Source organism: Leptonotus elevatus, chromosome 2 (genome assembly GCF_054856555.1).
Source record: "Leptonotus elevatus isolate MCC_2025b chromosome 2, RoL_Lele_1.0, whole genome shotgun sequence".
In the NCBI taxonomy this organism is placed as follows: Eukaryota; Metazoa; Chordata; class Actinopteri; order Syngnathiformes; family Syngnathidae; genus Leptonotus; species Leptonotus elevatus.
The window spans coordinates 17440076-17465825 of NC_141240.1; the positions used below are offsets into that span (position 1 = coordinate 17440076).

The 25750-nt window shown below is 40.1% G+C and overlaps 1 protein-coding gene across 2 annotated transcripts in view; it reads left to right on the forward strand.

Annotated features, from left to right (window-relative positions):
- The window catches only part of casz1 (castor zinc finger 1), a 212956-nt gene that overhangs the window by 104453 nt on the left and 82753 nt on the right, over positions 1–25750 (forward strand). The window contains exon 1 of one of the 2 annotated variants that reach the window (XM_086068776.1): positions 16347–16833. The exons of the other annotated variant lie outside the window; for it this stretch is intronic. Within the exon in view, the coding sequence (XP_085924902.1) occupies positions 16785–16833 (49 nt within the window). The 5' untranslated portion in view covers positions 16347–16784. Of the gene's footprint in view, positions 1–16346; positions 16834–25750 lie in introns of those variants that run through there. 2 annotated transcript variants of the gene reach the window in all.

A 25750-nucleotide genomic window follows, 5' to 3' on the forward strand; every position in this document is an offset into this window, starting at 1 on the left:
AAGGACAAAAATCAATTGCAACAAGCGCTTATGCATGGATAGATGCTAGTATTGATCGCTACGTTGTTCATAGGGATAGTGCCTTTGAGTTTGATTTAAGACAGGTCACTCAAAACCACCCAGTGAGGCTTTAAACTGGGATAAAAATGTTGATGGGTGCAGTCAGTTTTTGGGCACATTTTGGCAAATTTGCTCAAATTTATTGATCAAAACAGAATCAACTGATTGGCAGAGGTGATAGGCCAAAAAATAGGTCAAGGTCAGTTAAAAGCACAGAGCTTTACCCTGTCCTGTTTTGTCTTCAATCAAGCATGACTGGTATTCCACTGGGAACCTCTGCACTGTCGGCATATGGAAAACAAGGATCTTAAGTTCAATTAGACAAGACCATGGGCCTCACAATATTGATATGCGTCAGTATTCTAAAAAGGCTGTAATGAGCAACCAGTTCACCGCGGGGGAAAAAACCCCAACAAACTCTCAGAAGGCAAGATATTGAGGTTAGATATTGCTTTCATTGACTTGAGTAAGCTGCAGTGATTGGCTGATAACTTATAAAGTATGTTATTTTTCTGCTTGTGACCAAGAATGGCGACATAAAAATGGTGCCATGCTCTGCTATACCACGTTGTCATTCGTACCCCTGCTATGTCATTTTCTTTTAAGCAATCTTTTGTTGTAGCTTTTTTTGTTGTTGCTTTTTTAATGTTTAAAATGTGTGTTCATGGCATGTGGGAGTGCTAAAATTATAAAAACAAAATGAAGTTGTTTTTTTATGGTCTTTCTATATTGGAGCTTTTCAGCAATCACTGGTGGGAACCTACCGGTGTTCCCCACAATATAAAACGGTTTCTCTATACTGTATGATAAAACACAATTTTCCGAAGAAAGTGGTATTTGTCGTATTTTGTCACATTTCTCAGTGAAATCTGTTGAAGAACAACATAGACATGTACATCAAACCAATGCAATTGTTTACCAGTGTTTCAACTTTCACAGAAAAAGTCTGGGTCGGTATCCTGATTCTTTCGTGGGTTTAACAATAGGCTACATATTAGCTTGATCTATTTGGCACTAACTAATGGAATACATCTATGTTGTAACAGTTCACATACAAAATAGCAATATGAAAAGTAAAGCCATTGTTGCGTATTGTTGATCATAGTTTGTCATCTGTCATTGTTTTTGTTTGTCAGCCTCGCTGCATCCAGCACCAGAAAAAGACGCAGTCTTAATTGATCTAATCTGGTTAGCGCTTGCTATTTTCCACAGTTACATTAGAAATCCTCCCCCACCCGCCCCATTCCCTTCACCTCCCTCCCGCTCTACCCCCCATCTGCCCTGACCTACATGGTAGTCACATGGCCCCGACTCCCTGGCCTGTCATTTTATGGAAAATCTGCAGGAGATAAAGCCACAGGGTTTAAAGTGTTATCCCCGCCTGTCCTTTGAGAAGGGCTAAACACTGAATGAGGTGTTATTGCATCAATGCTGTTGGACACTCACAGGCAGCAAAGAGGATATCTTCCTCCCTTTCTCTCTCTCCTCCTCCCCCCTTCAGTTTGATTGGATTTATTAGAGTGTCACCACTGTGACTTTGGGGGATTTCTCTTTCCCTGACACTGTCTTTGCATGCTTGCTTGGGTTATTTACTTAACTTGTCCAGAAAATGGACTGAGATCTACAGCTTACTGCCACGTCTGGGCAGGGACTAGTGCCTCATGCAAGTTAAGATGTAGCAGACAAGACACCTACGATGCATGCTTACACTGCTTTGCGTACTCCTTGGCTGGTGCTGAGGGCTTAGTTTTGCACTGTGACCGAGTCCCCTTCACACTGTTGTCTGTCTCCACATTTTCTGCTGTCCTTGCCATTCAGCCAATTACTGCAAAACAGCTTAAGCCCTTTTATCTTTTACTATTTTTTTCCACCTCTCCTTCTCCTGTTCCTGCTATATGTTTATACACAGCTCTTATTTTAGAGCTGAAGGCAACAATTACAGTTTCTTGTAAGGTGCTTTAGTTTAAAATTTATGAACGCTTAAAGTGGTCATTGAACTTAAACTTTTTTTTTCACTCAAAATTGAAATGAATTACTTTTGTTTGGGGAGCAAATGCATAATTAAAGTTTTCAAAGAGTGTGGTGTGTGGTAAAGTTTTGAATCCTGCTAAACTGCTGCTCTTTATTTTAGAATCAGTTCTCTCTGCAGACAGTAATTTGTACAAAAGTGATGTATTTTTAGGCTCACTTGAAAACCGTTTGTTATTAATCTAATGACAATTAGACACACATACCCTTCTTTTTATGCTTATTGTAATTTGAAAGCCGATTGCAGTTTTACTCCGTCTCATAGTCTTCTAGATTCAAAATTCATGCACATTCATCTTATTACATAACTACACGTTCAATAATTGGAATTGTACGTAATATTATTATAATACGTAATATTATTATAATATTTGGAGTTTTACGTCACAAGTTTGCAGTTGTTTTCATACATGTACAGTACTTAAACAGGTTTATTAGGCCACCACCACCTATTAGTCTAAGAGACCATGCAGTATCATGAACTAGCTCTTTAAACGGTCGACCACTTTGAACAGCGATGAGGAATTTAAAACTGAATTCACCTTCTCAAATGCAAATTTAAGCAGGTTCACTTAATCAAGGCTCATATGCAACCACCAAAACAAATGTTCTCGCTCTCCAGGACTTTAAGTCAATCACTGTAATTTGACTTTTTTAATCAATAAATAATAATGTGCTTCACATTTTTTTTCCTGTTGTTTGGTATAACTCAAAATGTAGAAAAAACTATCATGGATAACTATAACACTTTTTATTAAAGGGCATCTACAGTACATACTGTGAATTACCCATTACAGAAACATATAATAATTGTAATTACTAGTGATGCTAATTTCCATTGGTTGTGTGGAGAGATACTGTGCTCCCTTCCTTGCAGACAGCGCGGGTTCAATTCTCAGCTAGTGCTCCAACAGCCTGCCACTTGAGCTCTCCACTGTCAAGCCTGGTTAAACGGGGCGGTTGCATGATGAAGGGTAGGAAGGTATTGTTTTCAGCCATGCTGGTTGGTTTTAAGATTACGTAAATTCTACACCACTGATTTTCATGAAAGCAGATTCGATTGAAAGAACCTATTAATATGTAGTGCATAGCATACCATATTTTTCACGACCATAAGGCGCACCGTATGAAAAGTCTCAGTTATTTCTGTATTTAACACACACATAAGGCGCAGCGCACTATTGGGCGCAGGCAAGGTTAAACATGCGCTAGCTCAAAAAATATAGTAGCATGCTTTCACGCTAAAACATATGCTGGCATGCATGCTTGTGTATGTTTTTTAAAAGGCAGCGGCGCAAAACTGAGTTTGGATGTACTTAATTGAAGTATTTAATAATATAAACAATGAGTTCGGTTGTACTTGAAGTATTCAACAATGTACTCGCGTTAGTTTTGATCAATCCTCATCCACAAATTTCTTAAAGTCCTCATCTTCTGTATCTGAAACGAATAGCTGGGCTAGTTCTACATCAAACACACAAAGTTCCCTCTCGTCATTGCAGTATTGTCAGAGTCCGTCTCGTTCCCGTGCGCCTCTTCAGAAATGATGCCGGTTTTTGCGAAAACTTGAATAGTGCAAGCACACATGTTTAGCCCAACCATGCACAGTCCATTCACAAATTGTGGCGTAACTCGCTCTAGCAGTTCCATAAAGCGAAATCAGTGAGCATCAGGACGTCCAACTGTATCTTATATACAGGAAACCCGGCCGTGGTTGTAGACTGGCAGGCATGAGAAACCGAAAGACTCACGTCATCTTTTAGTTGAGTCTTTCGGGTTCTCATGCCTGCCAGTTCTCAACCAGGACCGGATTTACAATATAGAAGCAATATGTTGGCAGAAATGCTCCCACACAGACAGTCAAGCGGAGCGCTTACCGAATTTGCACAACAATATTTACAGATTTTGGAACTCGGTGCACACAAAAGGCACACTTCACTATTAGGTGCACCGTCGATTTTTGAGAAAATTCTAGAATTTTAAGTGCGCCTTATAGTCGTGAAAATATGGTAAAAAGAATGTCACAAGAGGAAGTCATTAGAACTGTTAACAGTCAACACCCCTGCCACATAAATGCAAGTGATACAGTCCCATTCACACTCTACCACACTGTCCAGCACACAATATCAACAGTTGTCAATATTAGGTTTGATTGAGGACCTGTATAAGGGGACATTGCATGCGGTTGCCCTGTACTTCTATGTTGACCACAGTAAACACTATTCTTTGCTAGTAATGTGTTGATCTTGAGATCAGTTTTTCCACCTTGGCTGGGGTGTGTGCTCCACTGAGTGGTTTTCTAGTTGGTATTATAGCTCAATGTGCTAGGCATGGTGCTTGTGTAGGGCAACAAAACCACTATCAATACAATGTCAAATGTAATGCAGAGCCACAAAGTACTTGAGGAATGCGTCCAAAGTGCTTTGACATGTTGCATTCTGGTGCTAAAATGAACAGTGCCAATATCTTTCGAAAACATTAAGGTGTTGATGCAGCTGTCAGCTTTGCTCTTTGCATAAGATAAAAATATGAGATTTTGCCCTGTTTTTGTGTGAAACTACAAAATGCCATGTCCTCAAAGAAAAGCTGAGCTATGCCCACCAGTGGCAACGGAAAGCAAAACTGCTTAATATGACAAAAGAAAGCCATAAACACTGGAAGGGAAGGTTAGAATTAGAATCCTGAAAGATTCATGCCTCCTTTTTATTTATAATTTGTTTTCTTTTTCTTTATTGTAGAGCAGTTGCAACTGCATATTTGATGTATAGCCTAGATGTATATGTGTAGCCTTAGAAGTAAGGAGGGGATGTCAGCAAAGGGAATGAAAAGCAAAGAGAAACAAGAGAGAAATGCATTTTGCTAAGTTTGCGCTTTGGAATAAACTCAACTCTCTTTTCACAAGTGGCTTGTTAATTAAATGTGAGGGGAGTTTGCTATCTGCAGGTTGTGCTGAGCCCTGGCGAGGCGAGGGTGCGCCTCACCGTATGCGCCGCACCGGCCGCTGGGTAGTCTCCGTGCGCAGAACACCATCTGCATTTTGCTGTTAACGCTCCTTCACATCCGAGGGAGGATTAGGAGAAAATCCCCAGGTTTTTTTCAACCAGTTGACAAATATCAGATTTGTCTCTTAAAAAATTAGCTCCATCTATATCTCCCACCATATGACACACAAAAAAGATTATCTGTAATACCCAGCCAGCTTGGGTGTGGAAAAAGCAGATTAAAATTTCAGTTTGGTCATATTTACTCAGACACTTATAGTACGAGACTATGTCTGCATTACACAGTAGACAGACCTCCTCACAAAGTGTCCCCCCTGTCCACACACACTCAAACACTCACACAATCACTTCACACACACACACCCCCACACACACAGTCCATACCTTCCAGAAACAAGATGTCTGCCTTGAACCAATTAGACAGCATACCTAAATAATTCAGCATTTTCCAGTTGGGCTTTCTCCTCCATGTGTCTTTAAACAGACACAGCTAGCTGCCAAATGGCGCTAAAGTGAATAAAAGCAGCAGGTGTCTTTTCAGATGAAGCTTTGTACTCTGCAGAGGGTGCTGGGCTGTTATTTTAGCAGCCCACTGGTGAAGAGCAGGGGGTGGCTGGGAATTGAACCTGGTTGCTGACCTGAGACCACAGAGCTGCCCTGTTCGTGGCTGCATGCTTGGCCACTTAAGTTGACTTGAAACCATGCAGTGCAGATCTGAGTTGTAGGGGGAAACTGGGGTAGAATACAATGATTCAGCTGACATGGTATTGCACACTAGCACTTGACACAAACACTATTAAGTCATTATGTTGACTTACTTTCTGGCATTTAGACATAATGATAAATGTTAAACATTACTAGCAAATTGTCAAGGTAAAATAGGCTTAATGGACTATTAATAGTTACATACGGAGAAAAGCAGAAGCATATACTCCACAAAAATATAAACGCAACATTTTTGTTTTTGCTACCATTTTTTATGATGAACTCAAACATCTGAAACTTCTTCCACATACACAATATCACCATTTCTCCCAAATATTGTTCACAAACCAGTCTAAATCTGTGATAGTGAGCACTTCTCCTTTGCCGAGATAATCCATCGCACCTCATAGATGTGACATATAAAAAAGCTGATTAGACACCATGATTAGTGCACAGGTGTGTCTTTAGACAGCCCACAATAAAAGGCCACTCTGAAAGGTGAAGTTTTGTTTTATGTTTGTTTTGGTGATATTGTGTATATGGAAGTTTTAGATCTTTGAGTTCATCTTATAAAAAATGATAGCAAAAACAAAAGTGTTGCGTTTGTATTTTTGTTGAGTATACTTTCAGTTTCACTTTTGACTTTGCATATAAATGCCAACAAAACAGGGCACATCAAGCACAGAGGAAAAACAACACAATGAATGAATGTAACAATAACACAAAGATGCCACCAGATAGTACCAACGCAATACTTACACAAAAACAATAAAAAGCCGAGATTTTCAAGGAATAACGGAGGAGTTCAGCGTATATGCACATTTGGAAATGTCAAAACACAAAATATACAGGGTTTGCTGTCTGTATTACATGTTATTTATTTATTTATTTAACATACATGTTAATTTTATTTGCTCAGTTGGGATCTATTCTCTGCACTTTTAAGTTCTGTCTTCCTGCATGGCCAGACTACACAATTTTTACAAGTTTTTTTACTCACTGTTCAGGCAATCATTTGGTAGTCTATGTGTCAGCTATTCTACTTAGTACCATTGTTTTGTTGTGACGTCACCTCTCCCTCAGGGTCGGTAAGGTCCAGTCGCTGTATGAATGAGATAGTAACCGTCTTTTCATTACAACATGTTTTATTAATCATCCTGTGAGGTAATACTGAAAAGCGCTTTGAGTGGCAAAAAGGTAGAAAAGTGCTGTTTTCATACTTCAAATTTAACATGTGGTTAAAGAATGAAAAGTTATTATATTTGAAAAAAGGTTGTTCACTAACAAAGTAGCAGGTAACCTGTTGTTCTGACATTTTTGTGTGTACCCTGGGCACTCATGTAGTTGACCTTTTTACTTAAATTTTGCTTGAGTTAAAATCAATCATCATTACATTTGATTTAACAGTATGACATACATTCATTTCATTTGTTTAAATTATAACCTGCTAATTATTATTGATTGAATAAGTCGTACATCTTGACTCAAATTCTAAATTACCCAATTTTCTTCCTAGAGGGATACAAAACTTTTGAAGTTCTTTTAGAGGAAATTGCTTCAGTACAAAGAAACGTAAAACTATTATGAATACTTAAGAAGTTTTGCAATATAATAAATATATTTTTTTAAAGAACATTGGTTGTGACAGATGAGTGAATGAATGCCTACTAGCCATCATCATCAGGGGGATTTAAACCTACAACCTACCTATGTTGCCGCTTTAAGCCTCGGCTAAGTCACTTTGTTCTTCCGTACCTATTCATTATCACATGAATAATCGTCATCTGAGAAGGACATAGCTGAAGGCCCCGGGCCCAACCTGGTGTCCTGGACGCCGACAAGACCACTGCCCCACCCAGAGGTTGCTTTATGAACACAGGAGCCCCATAAATGAAATTAAGGTGTCAATTAGTCAATTACAGCATAATAACTCTGAGGGCAGACATTTAGAGACAGAGAGAATCTCGGCTAAGTTCATTTCCTGCGGCCCAAGAGCCTAGCGCTTGGCACACGTCACTCCCCACACAGACTCGCTGAATAAGGGCCCCAGTGCTCTCCCTAATGTTATTTTCCCCTGGATATCTTTTTTGATCAACAATTTCCTTTCATGGGATTGTTTTTCACATGCTGGGGATGCACTATTTCTCTACCCAATTTGGCAAGGAAGAATTTTATAATTTAGTAATTAAAATCTTTGTTAGGCTTTAGAAATTGCAGCTAATTGAATTTAATAGGGAGATGAATTTCATTTTTATTTGATTAGCGGGACCCCTGGCATAGGTATTTATGGGGAAAAACTCGACAAAAATATGCTGTGTGGGCTAAGATGGCATAATAGAATTACACCTAATCGGATTTCACTGTCATGAATTTCACTCTAATTTCACTATAATTTTCCATTAGATAGCTGGTTTACAAATATTTGCTCATCTGCGATGGGAAAGGCTATCTGTCTAAAATGATTACCGAGCAAGCCTTCAGAAATATGTCCCCCCCTCCAACCCCCCTCCCTTTTAAAAACCAGATTGCGAGGGATCAAAATTAGGAAGATTGCATTATGGATGTCTGCATCCGGGAGAGCAATGGGGGAGATATGATGATTACGGCCGGGGGATGAAAGCTGTGTCAAGAAAAATATATTACTCTAAAACATAGGCCTATTCTATCTACAAAATCTCTGCTCTCAGCACACTGCTGCCAAGTAACATACTATGTCATAATTCATGCACTAGTATAAACAGTGCGCAAATAAAAGAAAGCCCGTTGCAGCATGTTATAATATGACTTATGCGGCAGACAAACTCCATGTTAATTGCTTCCAAGTGTGTAACCATAATGAGATTCTGCTGTTATTTTCATTGCGTGTGTAAGTCGATGTATACACAGCAATTATTATTATTTTTTTTTTTTTAAATCAAACGGATTGTGAAAAATCATGGTCAGGAGTGATGCAAATGGCATTCAACAAGAGGTGCTGTTGCATTGCCATCATCATCATCATCATCGCCATCATCATAATCATCATCATCATCACCATCGAGCTTGCTTTAAGTTTATTATTCAGCTCAGTCCCTGCCCAAAAATAAATATATAATGCATTCTAAACAGACGTGAGAGGGAATAATATCCCACATCATAGGCAACCTCAAATAACACAAGGCTGAACTCTTGTTGAATCCCACTTTAAAAGCCCCTGCTTCAGAATTAAGCTTTTACACGTTCAATTTCCTTTCCAATTTGACTGCAACATGTCAGTGAATATAAGAGTAAACTTGTCTGTTGCCTGATGAAAACACAAACTCTTAATTTGTTGTGTATAAAGTTAGATCAGTGGTTCTTAACCATGCTGGAGGTACTGAACTCCACCAATTTCCTACGGCCATTCACCGGATCCTTCTTTATTGAAAAATAAACTATTTTTTCAAATTCAGGACATAGGTATAGGGTTTACTGATGAATAAAATAGAAGGAAGCCTTTCCATCGAATATGCCTCCCTTCACCTTGAATTCAAATACATACAGCTAAAGGAAGTTTCGCTAGATAGCTAGTTGTGCAGGTCTAGAATTGCTCAACTTGGCATTGCAAATCATGTAGTTAGGACACACTCAACTCAACTCTCTATATATAGAGCACTTTAAAACAGCCACCGCTGTTTTCTTAAGATAGAACCCAGGGGCAGCAGCTATAATGAAAACAGCAGAGGCCACATAATTGAACCCTGTGGAACACCATACTTAACATCATACATGCAAATTCATATTAAACTTCTTCTTTTTTTTTGCTTGACATAGCTAGTATGGAGGGATTACAGTAATAAAGAAATCACACAATGTACCATCACAACAGCCCCAAGTCGACTACTGAGTGCACCAAATTCCCTGCAGCACAGATAGGCCCAAGCAGGGTGTATCGTCAGGTGTGTGTCTAAGCCTCATCCGAACCCCTGAGACTGACTTACCGAACCCCTATGGTTTGATGGAGGTTAAGAACCATTGAGTTAAATGCAGTTGAATTTCCTCATGCTGTCCCCCAACCAACCATTCTGAACATCCACCTGTCAGGGCTGAGCTCCACATTCAGTCCACTCTTGTAACCCCTCCCTCCCTTCCCTTCCGCTCACTCACTCTTTGGCCTGAGCTGCCGAGAGACAGCAAGAAGGGTTCGAGAAAGACAATCTGACTCCCAGCAAAGGTCAGATTTCTCACTCGGCATGTCTCTGGGCTTTGGGCACAAAAGCCACTGAATTCACATCTTTCAACTGGACCGTGGCCTTTGTCCCGGGAACGAGGGGTTGTGAGTGGGCCCTGCACCAGACCAGCCCCTCCTGGCGAGCACTGTGAGGGGCAGCCAAACGTCTGGCCCCGCTGGCCCTTTGACTGATGCGCCCCTGCCATGTCACATGCACGGCAGCACGCGCACACACTCACACACGTACAAACTCCACCTTGCCCTCAACATTCTCCTGCACGGAGCATACAATAAGCTGGGGCCACATCAAATGAAAAACCCCCACAGCTCCTTTTGAAAAGTAATGGTTTGGCCCCCAAAGATGGCAGCGCCAGAGCCAGTTAGTTGTGCTGCAGCCACCCTCCCCTGCTGAGAATGTTGCCACTTGAATAGAATGTGCCCCTCCAAGTCCACTCGAATGATACTGTAGATATGTACTTCAACTTTTAAACAGACATTGGCACAACATACTCTCAAAGCACATTCCACCAAAGAAGAGCGCTCTACAATATGAACATCTAATGCCAATAACTTTATCCACATTGTTTTCCATTACTTAGATTTCCACTTAGATGAATCACAAGTCCTAATGGAACATTCTGGATATTGCCAAAGAAAAATGCAATGATGCATTTGTATTCACCACTGAAATATTAGCATTAACAACTGCTTCATTTTTGTCTTTGTCAAAATCCTGACTGGAATATTAGATTGTTTCTTGGCCGGATTTAAACAACAAATCTTCATTCCCAATTTAGGGCCTACAGTTTGTCCATTTTTTGGTGTTGTAAGTTATTTTGAACCCATATGACTCATACCTGATAATGTGCGAACATTTACTGGACACCAGAAACAGCCCGGATTTGCACATTTCCAAAAAGCAGTAAAAGCGCCACACATGGGGACAGAGACAGAAGTGACAACATTGAACAACAACAACAATGAAACAAACAAAACAAATGTGATGCCATAGCGTTCACTTTGGTCTGGACTGACTGTACCCTGGGGAACGTGGCCATTACTACACTGGCTGCCTTTCTTTTCTCTATTTATTGGCCCTCCAAGCTTTTGTCTTGACATGGTATGTTGTTTTAGATAAATGTGAGTGTGTGTGTGTGTTTATGTTGTCTATCAGTGTATTTGATGATATCTGGCATACATTGACGAGCAATGCAGTCACATTGGTAGATATTCATTTCATATCAGATTTCTATCCTCATATGATCAAGGCCTGATTTAGATCATCCTGAAACCAGCTAGGATAAACTTCAGTTACTGAAAATAGATGGATGGATGACTTTATTCATATCTTTGTTCTTTCAGGTTATGTAAGAAAAAAAATGCTTAGTCTAATTGAATTCTATCGAAAAAGGCACTTACAACTAACTACCACACAACTTTTTGGAGAAAAGCATGAAAAGGTATCTTTGCTTAACTCACCAGAGTTACTTTTTCCAATGTAAATCCACAAAATGTCCTTTAAAATACAGTACAGGCCAAACGTTTGGAAACACCTTCTCATGCAATGCATTTTCTTTATTTTCATGAATATTTACATTGCAGATTCTCACTGAAGACATCAAAACCATGAATGAACACATGTGGAGCTATGTACTTTTAAAAAATGGTGAAATAATTGAAAACATGTTTTATATTCTAGTTTCTTCAAAATAGTCACTCTTTGCTCTGATGTTTTTTTTTTTTTTACATGTTTGGCATTTCCTCTGTGAGCTTCTAGAGTAGTCACCTGAAATGGCTTTCCAAGAGTATTGAAGGAGTTCCCAGAGGTGAGAATGCCAAGAGTATGCAAATCAGTAATCAGAGCAAATTTAAATATTTTGAAGAAACTAGAATCTAAACATGTTTTCAGTTATGTTAAGTACATAACTCGACATGTTCATTCTTATTTTTGTTGCCTTCAGTGAGAATCTTCAATGTAAGTAGTCAGGAGAATAACACAATTGACACATTGAATGAGGTGTGTCTAAACCTTTGGCCTGTACTGTATGTCTATGGTCATGTTGATATGTGATATGATAGTTAGCCTATTTTGTGTGTGATTTGCATCGAATGTTTAAATGGCACCAGACGGACAAATTAAGATAATTATCTGTTTAGCAACATGACACAAAATGCTACGAGTAAAGATTCTATTGTGGATTTTTTTTTTTATATATTTAAAAGTATTTCAAAAACAATAAAGCCTCACAAGCCACACATGGATTTCCAATAATGTGTTTAGATTTGAAGACAATACCACAATCTTCTTTGTGTACAATATGATTGTCCACATCATACAGAACTAACTTTACTGGGATAACTTCTGAACTTGCCAAAGCATCGGTTTTGGGCTTGGTTTCACTGAGATACCAAAACTCTTGAATAAGCATCAGTCCTCAGATAAGCATCACCATAGATGACCTCATCAGAAGCACAAATACAAATATGCTATTAATATATTTGAAAAATACTTAAAGTTAAAATAGTTGAAATATAGTGTTATCTTGGATTTTAACCTCTAAAAAAAGTTGTACAATTTGAATTTTGACTTAAATTGAATGAATCTCATTATATGTGACGTCATATCACATGAGCCATCAGTGCACCTGGTTTGTAGATTCCATTGTTGTGAGCTGATGTCTGCTTCATCTTTTGTTATCTTCAACAAAGATGTTGTTTTGTCCAGCACTTTCCCTGAAAGGGCGATCATGCTCAGTGAAAAATATCACCATGAAAGTTACTGTGAAATAAGTAGAATTAAAATAATACTTGAATGACTCAGGCATTGTTGAAGTGCATTCATCCATGCGTCCATCCATCCATCCATCCATCCATCCACCCATCCAACCACCCACCCAACCAACCACCTACCTATACCTACCTGCCTACTTACCTTCGTACCTACCAACCAACCAACCGAATCTGGGATCAACCAACCAACCAAATGAATCTGGGACCGCTCCAATGTGATCTTCTCGGAAACAGCGGGACATTCAGTACAATACTTCAAGCTGATTGGGCAATGCACAACTTGTGCATGTCTACCAAACTTTTGCCCTGACCAATCACGGCAATGGATGAATACGTTGTCCTCATTTTTGTCATAGGTTGAAAAACAAAAACATGAACCTCTATACCAGTTAAAAATGCACGAAGCACCTCTCAATGTTTTTCATTCAACAGGGAAACCGTGAGTAATTCTACAAGAACAGAATGAATGGCAGCATCCATGCATTTGGCCAAGTTAGGTCTATTTGTTTCCCACAGCTTCTTCTTATTTTCGTCACAGCCGCATATCCCGCCTTACAACACAATACCACTTTGCGATTGGTCCATACAAAATGGTGTATGGATCGGTAAAAATTAGCAGGCTTGGTACAAGATGTATTCTCGGCGGTTTGTGAACTCACAAATCCCGTGAGAATTCACCTTGCAGCGCAAGGTTAGGCTTTATGACCAAGTCAATCAACTCAAAGTTTCACCAGAGACCGCAGAAGTCATTGCGGTGCCAAATGTAAGTAAAAACATCACTGTCGTGAAACATTATGTATTTTAACAATTAAAGTATATAGTCTTGATAAAATTGAGGATGCTGATATGTTTTTGAGAGGTAACGCATAAGTTGAAATCCATATGTTGGATCAAAGCCGATCAAGTTTATAACAGTAATTAAGAACGTAAGCACTATAGTTTTTCCTCAAGGAGAGACTGTTTTCCCTTTATGATCTCAGACGAGTCATCACATTTTAGAAATGAACCAAAACCTGTTTTATGTACATTTTTTTTTTCTTGCTGACAACACTCGGCTCAAGCCAGCATGGTGTATCATTGCATGCTGGTTCACAGCCATAAACTTGTTCATTTCCTCTTTTCTCTCTCCAATAAATGCTGGTTAGGACGCAGCTTTATCCAATGTTGTGCCCTTTTGTAAACTCTGCATTCTTTACATCAAGTCATGTTGACAGTACAGGGGGTAATATGTCCAAATGGTCTCGAGGCACTTTGCATGCCACTGCGGAAAAAAACTGCCAGGCAAATACGAGGTTTGACTTATAAAGTATTCATTGTCACCTGGTAACAGCCATCCTTTATCATTTCACCTGAAATTACAACAAAAACTGATAGCTTATCAGAGGGAGGCACGGAGAGAGAGTGAGTATTATATGACGTGGGAACTATATTTGTGTGAGAGATGAAACTGATTTGCTCTAAGCTAAAAAGCCATAAAAAAAATTTCCCCTTTTTTCTATTCTTTCATCGACTCTTGATTTTAAGACACACCTGACCTTTATAACAAGCATTTTGTATGTTATGTGCCTCTTAAATTACTAATAAGGGGTGCACATAACTAGTGTGTAGTTAAAATATGAAATGATTTTATGTCAAGCATTTTGCATTTTTCTTTTGTTTGTGGGGGAGCGAAGAAGTAGATGGGGCTTGTAGAATTCGAAAACGACTCTTTCAGATGAGCAAACCTTTTGAGTGAACGTATGGAATCACTTAATGAACGGTTCGCGGGGTTGCGACTGGTGTGGCTGAGCACAGGGGGTCCAACAATGAGGCGGCGGGTTTTGTCAGCATCTCAGTCTCAGAGCCAAGCATATGCCTGTCCATCAAAATATATCTTTTTTACAAGAAACTAAACGCAAAGAAAATTATGGACCGCTACTATAGTGAGGTAGAACTCCCAAATCATCACCAGGGCAAATGTCCCTCTTTCCCCCAATGTGCAAGAATTAAACATGTTGCTAACTTGAAGACCACAATTGGTGTTAGTGCTTTTTTTTTTAGTTGCTTGAATGATTGCACTGTTAACAAAAATAAAAACAGCACATACTTTACATTACTTTATTTTGACTTCATAAAAGCTGTGTGGGCCACTCAGACACTGTAGAAAGGCCAGATGTGGTTGGTGGGTTGGGGGGAAAAAATGAACACCAAACAACAACCTCTGATGCTCATTTGAATACCACACCAAAATTATTAAGCGTACCATTGGTAAAAAGATCAATTGTTTGTTTGATCCCTTTGCTCTTGTGGTCTAGGGGATCTAGCTGTAAGTGTACTGTAAATACAAAATGCAAATTGAAAGTGGTCATTTCAGCTAACAAAGCCAAGCCGTTGATTGTTTTGGATAAAAAAGTCAAAAGTCACACTAACTATGATAATGCCACCCTCTTAGAATAACGATCAAAGACATTTTGACAAAAATGAGTGGGGTGGTGGCCACCTCTGCTAAAACTGGCTACATTTTACTACAAGATTACTTAAACAGATTATTCAGTTCAACCCATCAAATGAAAATGTTAATACATATAATATAATCAGTATTTGTTTCAGTTTTTCTTGGTTTCTGGGAAAAAAAAGAAAAAAGAAAAAAATGACTTTGGCCATTGAGAGGGTGACGTTGATATGGCGCTACTCAGAATAGTGAAGATAAGAAAAACTGTTTGCAACCATTAAAACTGTCTGGCAATCGTCTGCAACCTTAATATCATTCCTGTCATTTTTACCTGAAACGCCTAAAAACGGTACAAAAGGTACATTTAAAGCTGTCCTTGAACTATTTGGGGTGTCTTTTTAAAGAAAACACTTTGAGTTTGACATTTTTCTCCCTAACTTATCTCCTTATTCTCATTCGGACATGCTTTGGAGCCCATCCCAGCTGTCATCAGGTAGAGACAGGGCACACCCTGAACTGGTTGCAGCCAATCGCATGGCACAAATACACAAACAATTATTCACACTCACATACACACCCAAGACAAAATTAGAGTGTTCAATTAACCTACCATGCATTCTTTTTTGAATGTGGGTAGAAACCGGAGTATCTGGAGAGAACAGACAAACTCCAATAATTGAAGGCCAGACCCCAGATTCAAAGCCACGACCTTTGCACTGTGAGGCGGATGTGCTAAGATAAATATGATTGTTTCATATACAATAATAATAATGTGTCACATTTATAATGCACTTTATTGCTCTACACCAAATAAATATTATCACAATGGTTAATTAAGGTTACATTATCACAGTTTTGTTGCTGTGTGTTACAAATACGAAATTATTTTTGTTTCACGCCCATTTAGTCTTTTAGCAATAAGTAACATTTGATTTTGAAACTATACTGCATTACCTGGTTTTTAATGAAAACTGTGAATATGCATAAAATACTTGTTTCTCCCTAAACGAAGAAAAAAAGGGCTCTGCTAATTTGAATGGAGGCGGCACAGGCTCCTCCCCGAGAGAGTTGAAAGGCTAGAAGAGCACAAAGATGGAAAAGGCCAGCCCACTGAGGGAGGGAGTTAAAAAAAAAAAAAAAAGAGTGCAGGGGCTTCTCTGCCATAATTTCCTATCAGCCTATTGAGACGACATCACCAGCAGCTTGGTCTGTGCGTGTGTGCATGGAAGCAAAGCAGAGGGCGAGAGAGAGGCAGGCGCACCAGAGAGAGAGAGCGAGAGAGAGAGAGAGAGAGAGAGAGAGAGAGAGAGAGAGAGAGAGGAGGGAAGGGGGAGGCTCCATATTCTCTCACCTACCTCCCCTCAAGCCACGGGAAGGAGGGGCCAGAGCCAAAGCTGCCAATCAAATCTGCTTGTGGCAGCCGGCATTATCGCAGCAACAAACTATTGACAGATTACATGTCAAGGAGTTTAGTGCATGATTGAAGGAAGCCCCTTTTTTGTTGTAGTCACTTTTCCGCTTGATCTGCCCCTCCACCGAGCAACGTTTGAATGACTTTCCACCAGAGTTGAGTAGTATTATGAAAGTTACATGTCTGAGAGGATTTAACTTCGACTTCCCTGAATATGGTGAGTACTCCTCTTCTTTTCCCACTCGTTTCCCAGGTATTTTTTTTTTTGTATGCAGACAGTTAAAGGTGTGCCTTTATCTCGCTCCCTCACACACACACACACCTACACACGCACATGCACACACACACACACACACACACTCAGGGGGGAAGTTGTTCATGATTAAGCTATGTGCCAGCGAGGACGGCATACTGTATACAGTATACCTAAGTGTTGCAACACCCTTATTTATAGCACTTTTCAGAGTGCCCAAAGGTGACTGCAATATCAAATACAATCGCCTCCCGTTCCACTCAGTGTTGGCACCATAAAGTACACATGTGAAGAAAGTTCACGAGACCAGTTTTCTCTTGCCTGACACTTTCTTTCTTGTTTTCAAACAAATTCGCATCTTTTTGTGATCAGGCCAGCAAATTTTGACTGTACAAAAACAGGTGTTGGTTTTCTCCACAGAGGGAATGACAATGCCATTAGGATAGAATGAATGGCCTAAGGATTTGTTGCCAAGGGGACAAAGCAAACAAACAGTTTTGTTGTCACACATGTAAATGGTGCAGGGCAGTCACCCTTTGCACCTTTTCAGGTAATTCTGAATAGCGTGTGAGAATAATATGTGTTGTGCAGTATCAACACTGAAGGAGGAAATTGAAATGAAAATACTGTATACGCAGTGAATGGTATGGTGGCAAAAATGCTGCTTATTTCTCTACGCTGTACTTGTGGGGACGAGCTGAATTACAGCGTCTGGGTGTCATTGTATTTTCTTCTTAAGGAAAGGGTTTGCTTTTATTTTGATAATTGCTATAGCACAGTAACATTTAGTTCTGGTTTTTGTGTGTCTGCGTGTACGCGTCTAATGTTTATATGGGTGTGTTTTCTGTTGACGTGCACTGTGTGTGTGTGTGTGTGTGTATGAGTAGTTGCTGTACAATTTATTTAGTATAACTACACAATGTATCACCTTTTACAAAACTTTCCATGTTATATTTTCTATTAAAAAAAAAAATGAATACATAATTGTTTATACATTATAAAATAGTTATGTACAGTTATGTATGCAAGTTATAAGCATATTTGCTGTGCTGTAGCTCGGTAATAAATAATATATTGTTTTACAAATATATGAAGATGCAGAATTATTATGTTTCGTACATTTTTTCCTAAACTGTAATTCACTCTCGTCAGCTTTTGCTTGAGGCTGTTATTTTTAATATGTTTGTATGAACTCCCTCTGTTAGCAGTTTTTTGTTTTCTTGTCATTCAGAGTCCGTCTTATTGGCACTTGAGCTCATCATGATGGAGAAATTAAAGCACTTCTAAGGAGGACAGTTCACGTTACGTTTAAGTAGATGTTGTCCACAAACTCATGCGAGTCAGGCTTGCGGGCTCGCCTGTCATGTGTGGTCACTGTCGCCTGTTCACTTTTAGGCGAGAATAGCAGTGAGGCTCCTATCGCGACACACCCTAATTTCAAACTTTTCGCCAGCTGGGAAGATGTTTTTCCCCCCACTTATGAGTCATAATGTTGATTGCTTTCACCCTGACAGAGTTGTCTCATTAACCCTTTGTGGCACCCTCCATCTTTTATGGCCTTCCACAAAAGCAGGATGAAATGAGGGAGGACAACATGTCGTGGTCTGAAGGGCCTCAATAACCTTAGATCACAATTTAGTCATAACCTGAATCATTTTGATGTCCAAGCAATAAAATATGCTGTTGCGCTCCTATTTCTCCTGCTCCTCGGATGACAGTAAATTTACATTTTTTAATTAAACTAGCCAGAATTTTTATTGGGGGGCCGGGTTATGCTAATAAGAATGTTGTGTACAGCAGATTAACAGAGTTTTGAAATAAATTTAACAGGCAGACATTTAGATAGAAAAAAAAAGTGAGTCTTTGTCTTAAAGGTCTTTCACAACAATTTCTCCTGGGGATTCCATAAATGAGGAGCCTGATGGAGTTCTCCTCATCCTCTGTCAACTAATTAAAATAAAAAATATACATTTTTAAAATTCTTTTTTTTTTTCCTCTGTCAAAACAGAAGCATAGAGATACATTTGATTATATGAGGAAATAGCAAGCTCAACTCTTAACACACCCTCAAAAAACTCCCAAATATTTTCCAGTTCAGGATTTCATTTTTTATTCAAAAAAAGTTTTTTTTTCCCCACTCATTTCATGATGTTGTTTAAATATTTTTTTTCTAAATAAGTGTTGGTTGAAAATTATTGTAAATTGCAGTGTTTAAATACCGCTTATATATTCGTAGAGTTTTATGGTCCGCTCGCACTGCTTGATTGATGTTTTTCATGTGTGTGTGTGTGTGTTTTGCTTGCTTGGTTTGTGCAGAGGGAGAAGAGAGGGGACAGGAGACAAGGGGAGGATACTGCATGTGTGTGTGTGTATGTGCGTGTGTTTGTGTGTGCGCTCGGGGTATATGTAGAGAGAGGGACAGCAGAGTCCCGATTGAGCATGTGCCCAGTCATCAACTGGCCTTTTTTAAATTTTTGAAGTAAACAAGTGAGATCAATCGGTGGTATCAAGTCCAGATGCACGTGGGCTGTCCCGCATCTTCCCGCAGTAGTCAAAGTGCTGGCGGCTACTTGATATGGGCCACGAGTAAGGCAAGTGGCATCAACACCCCCTTTCTTCACGGCTGTGCACTCATGCAGTGGCCGGCACCTAATTAAAACCTCAAAGCTCCCCGTCACCAATATGGAGTAATGGCCTAATTAATACTCTGAGCAGAAATGATTATGGAATTATAAAAAGGTTGCACCTTGGGTCTTTTTGGATAGAAAATAAAATCCACTTTTTTTTTTTGCACATATATGTTGGAATATCGTTTTTTTTATCTGGCACAGCAAATTAAAGCCTAAAATAAAATTATAAAGAAGCTTCAACTTGTATCCTTCTCTTAATCCTACATACAAAATTACAATTTCACAGGGAGAAAAGGAGAGAGAAATAATCTCAAATCATTGATATGCCGTATAAGAGGGCAAAATGGGAAATGAAGAGGTAATTAGCAGAGTGGAAGACTTTGCCGTGTTTGTCTGAAAGCGCGGTCTCCACCGGCCATGAATGAATTTGCATGCTTCGCTTATCGAGGCGCACTTATTAGGCGGGCTGAAAGAGAGATTAAGCCGGCGCAAAATGTGGTGACTAATCCTTTTAAATGTGGCAGCGGGTCTTTAGGTGCAAACCGGGCGGCCCGCGCGTACGTTGGTTGCGGTGGAATGTGACAACGGGTGGCAACTTTGATGTGGAGTTTGGCGAGGGCGCTGATTGGTGACCATCTCATGACCCTCTTATCTGTGCAACCAAACTGCCATGTGTGGCCCTGTATTAGATTTTTATTTTTTTTGTTACTAATTCCTTGTCCTATAATTGTGTGTTTCACTTTGTGTGTCTTGATGAAAATGTACGGAACAGAGAATCTTTCCCCCCTTCCCTCCCTTGCGCTGGGAGTGAGGAAATATTTGTTCTGCCGAGTTACGGAGCTAGTAGCCCTGTCCTCATCCGTAATTGACTGCAAACATGAATGTCTAAACACTGCTCACACTCACCCTCCACTTCAGCATCCACCTCTTGCTTTTGCTTGGTGGTGACATTAAGGTCAGCAATGATTCTTCCTCTCTGTGCGTGTTATATCTGAAGGCCAGCTGCTCATTTTTGTCCGTGCCAACGGAAAGAGAGAAAAAGAGACAGAGAGACAGAGCCGAGCAGGAGTTTGCTGTATTTCTTTCCTTTTTTTAGTCGGTAACTTGATAGGATTACATGGTTCTGGAGCCTACACCTGTTAAGAGGCTGTTAGAAGAACAGTTGGCAGTCCCGTGGCCACGCAGCTAAGCTTTTTTTTCCCCTCCCTAGCTGCTGTCCGTTTTGTGTCGCCTTGTGGGGATTTTACCCGCCGCATGTACTCAGGGAGTTCATTTCGCGGCGGGGCGAGCGCTCCTTGTGACATGCAAGTATGTGTTCAAGTGTGTATCCTGCGTGAGTGTGTGTGTATGATTGGGTGGCCCTCCCTTCTCCTGAGACTCATTGTCTCCGTGCAGTCGCGCTTCCCTCTCTGACCTCAGTCACACGGGCAGAGCCAGCCCCGTAAGAACGTAGAAGCGACACAAAGACTTCAAATTTGGTTTGTTTTTCCTGGCGGGTTGGGGACAGGTGTTGGCAGAGCTGTAAAATGCCCAAATACTGGTTAAACCAGACCATTTGAATGATTAAGGGTTAGGTTGAGAACATTTGTGCATATTTTAGGAGTGCCGAAGACCTGTTGTCAATCAAAAATACTTTTGGAAGGAGTGGAGAAATGAGTAATGCATAAAATGTCTTGCTTGTTTTCTCTTGTTCGTGTTTTATTTAAGAGGAAAACAGTGGTGAATTGTTGTCTCAAGCTGGGAGAGCGATTGCGCAGGAGACCGTTTGGAAGTGGTGACGGTTATCAGAAAAATCACATTTCAGTTGCCTGTTTTGCGCCTGGGTGCGATGTTTCCCACTGCCTTATTTGGCATTCAGCAGCTCCGTCACTTTCTGGAGGCCTTCAGCACCTGTTCCCCCCCATTGTGCCGGCATTTTCTATATTTGGCAAGAAGTGGCGACTCTTTGGATTGGTGCGTAGGTCACAGTTTGTACTAGTTTGAGAGGCATAAACTTGATATTCTCATGTCTATTTTTGTTTTTCTCCCGCAGTTGTTCAGCAGACAATATTAGACAACATGATTCACCCCTCGAGGACCAAACATTTCTCAGCGGGGCTTTCTAAATGTCATGTATGATATTGGCACGCCGCCTTTCCACGGCCGCAAATGATCTCCCTTCTGAAGCGCAGGAGAAATAAAAAAAGAGCAAAGTTAATACATATCTAGGGCTAACTTTTAATTGTTCTGATATGCAATCGCTAAATGACAATAAAAAAAAGGAGGACAGCCACTTTAAAAGCTTTATCTCTGCTGCTCTGCGCTCAAAGTGTCATGTCCATAACAGCACCACCTGATCTACAGAGTAAAATAACCGCTTAGGCTTATTGTTTGGACAATATTGGAACCCCCACCACCACCGCCACCCCCGACGCCCCAGCTCCCCTCGCTGCTCCGCTCCCCTCTCCCTTGATTCATTTCACCCACTGTCCTCGGCTGCTGGAAAATGGCGTTAATTTTTTTATTACCTGTTTGACTCTCCAGCCTTATTACTGTAGCCCCTTAATGTTCCCTGTAACCGTGGAAACCAGATGAATAAATGTCCGCCAAAGAAAATGAGATGATTAAACAGGTCACCCTTGCAAAACAAATTCGCTTGGTCGAGCGCAATTTGTGTACCAAGCGGCTGTCTTAACAGTTTGCTAACAAGGGGATTGTTTGCCAGACTCATTCAAGAGAGGGGGGGTGAAGATATCTTGGAGGGAAGGGGGTTGATTGAAGAGATAATATTTGAGATGGCCGCGCAATTTGTCTCAACACTTTATTCTTTGTGATAGTCTGGTGTATGTTTATGATTTAAAGTTCCACCTTCATTCTTTGCAAACGACACTTTTTGCTGCCCGCACGCGTGCGTGCTTATTTAAATCATGTTGTTGTCAGCGGCATTTGGTGTGCGATCATCAGCAAGTGCGGTGGCAAATAGAAATCTCCTCATTTATGTGGCAACCAATCATTACTGCTAATTGTCCTTGAGGCCATCTGTATAGGGTGGCTCGTCCTCTGCGGGTGTTGGTGCGGTGCCGGTCATGGATTTACAAGTACCCGACCCAACTCGTAGTCGGCACAAAAAAAAGACATCCGATAGGCACCGCCATAATGAGAAATGTTCTTCTCTCGCCCACAAAAATGATAACGCAAACACAATCATGGTGGCAAACGATCGCAAGGTTCGTTTCCTTTGTTGACCTTATGCATTTCTATCATGCGTCAAGTCTAATGTTCTCAGTAAAAACACGTCAATCAGTATGGTTCATTTTGGTTTGCCATCGAAGAGATGTAAACCCTTATCCTGCCACTTTCTGTGTAAGGGGGATGTTGATAACTTGACAGGGTAAACAATTACAATGTGACACAAACTAATAATTAGCAATAGGCAGCTGATACAGGCCTCTTTTTTAATATATATATTTTTATATTTTATTTTATATTTGTGGAGGCTGCTGCTGATACTAGCCACTGATACTTATGGCAAAAAAAATTATCAAAAAACAATCTGACATCGAGAAAGTCTTTCTTGGCAGTAGTTGGCACTATATGTTTACTACTGTATGTATTTATGTTCATAAATTTTCATAAGTCCCCCCCCCCAAATATATAAATAATAATAATAATAATAATGCTGTGGTAAAAAAAATGAATAAATCATGTTATTAATTATTGCTGAAGATGTCAAATTCGATTTATTTACCTGCAATCCTGTTTTCAGTGACCCAACACCAAAGTGAGTAGGATACAACTTGGGTATACAAACTGTAAATTCAGTAAGAATATCTTTTCAAAATGGTAACAGGGCAAGAGCTTACTAAAAATGAAAGTATAAGCGTTAAAGCACTTCCTGATGCTTCAGGGTGCTCTGTTTATGTCTAATGGTCTAGTAAATGAGTTAAACACTATACATGCTGGATTGGACCAGGACCGTGCACAGGTGCACCCACCTGAGAGGAGACATTGAAAGAACATCTGCTTGTGATAAAGAGGACATCATTTTCAAAATGTGTCAAAAATGCACTGGCGCCAGAGAGAATGCAGGTTCAAACCTTTTTGAGAAACAGTGTAGCGACACGTTAACATGTGCTGATCATTTTCCGGGTGAATTCGAGGGATGAAGCCACATAACTAATCAAACTTGTTAAAGTCCGGGATGTGGCTGTGGTGTTGTTCATGGAGGGATGCCAACGTGTGTGCCACTTAAGGGTGTTGCCTGTTTGCACTGATGCACCACCAGCACTTAGTGCCATCTTTCTTAGGAAAAAAGCCACATGGCTCTAAGCCCATGCCAATTTATCCTTTTACCAATTCCAATCATTTATCCCACATTTGGCCTTAAAAATCTGAGAAGTCATTTTCTCAGGGGAGAGTCATGGCCCTTCCTGAGTGTTGGATAGGTGATAGGGAGACATCTTTTTTTTTTTTTTCACTGTCTGAGGGGGTATTTCATCCCAATACCGGGGACACTATAGCTCAAAACTGAAAAGCACTTATGCATTATTGATGTTTTAATTTGTGCAAATGCCCAAGTCTTTGTTAAGTGATTATAGTGCTAGGGAGATAACAGGGGAGGTACTTTTCTATGAAACAAGAGCTTGCTTGCCGGCCGCACTGGGAGGCCATTGAACTAAATCTAACAAGCTTCTCGTCTGCTCCGTGAGACGGAGCTTGCGTTGAACGGGCGCGCGGACGAGTGGGAGGGAATGAAGAGAGTTGACTCTAAATATCAAGCGATAAGAAAAGAATCAACCATTGATCTTTCGTCCATATTTCATCTACACCCCTGCCGTTTATGATGCATGGTTTATAGGTCTTTTACATCCCTTATCAAAAATTATTTGATGTAAATACAATAGAACTGACCTGAAAAGCCCCACGTGCAAATACTCCTAGGAACTGACCTTGGAGGTTGGGAGGGGGGAATGCAAAGTTGTAATGCTTGCAAAACAAGCCAATAAAATAATGCCCTATTGAAAGCAGGGAGTTTGGATAAATATAAAATTGAAGCAATCATTAACTCGGAACAAAGGTTAGCAAGGATGACATTTTTGAAAACGTGGTAATCCCTCTGCCTACTGCAGTCACCTCTTCCAAACTATAATCAGATATTTATTGCCATGGTTGATCCAATCTTCAACTTCTTATCAATCATTAGTTCTTCTGTCGCAAATGTCATTTTGTTCTGACCATCCTCTCTTGGGCTTTATTACTCTATGTATTTATAGAGCACTTCAAAAGCAACCACCAGTGTTTTCTTAGGATGGAACACAGGGGCAGCAGGTCCAATGAAAACAGCAGCGGCCCCGTAATTGAACCCTGTGGAACACCATATGTTTCGTTATACATTTGAATTCTATTGCACGTATTTGTCCGATCACTTTCTTCCTTTTTAACATAGTTAGCATGAAGGAATTAAATACATTAAAGAACTTGCATGATGTACCATCACAACAGTTGACTACTGAGCGCACCAAATTCCCTGTAGCACAGAACCCCCAGATAGGCCAAGCAATGTAACGTGATCACCTGTCGCAAATGATGGCTAAGTGGGGCGTATCATCATGAATCATTTCAGTCAGGTGTGTGTCTTGTCCTTCGCTGATCCCCTGAGACTGAATCACTGAACCCCTGGGGTTTGATTGAACCCAGGTTAAGAACCTCTGATTTACTCGCTTTGCTTTTCATTCTTAAATAAAGGCAGCTTCAGTAGAACCAGCTTTCTTTGAGGTCGATGTAAAACACAAGATAACTGCATGTACAAACATATGCACACACACTTACACACATGCACATACACACACAAACGGCCTTACCAAAGCATTTATTGCTTTATTAAGCTGTCTCATGAACCCACCAGCAAAACAGGAATATGAAGAGGAGCGGGGGGAAAAAAGGAAAATCCCACATTATGTCAATAATAATAATAATAATAATAATTTTATGTAATTTGTGAACTACAAAATACTCACTTATTGCGTGCACGGGGAGAAGAGAGCCAGAAAAAAAAGAGGTTGCCTTAGAAATTCAGAATTTCAATTAGCGTATGTAATCTGAACCTGCTGGCTTTGATAGGCTCTTTTTTTTTTCTCTTTCACTAAGAATACAGCAGCGCTTGTAAAACATTAATTAAGCTATTTTTTTTAAAGTGTGCTTTATGCAGCCTCTGTTCCCCAGTTACCTCACAAGAGCTTCAACCCAAATCATTGACACACACGCAAAAAAAA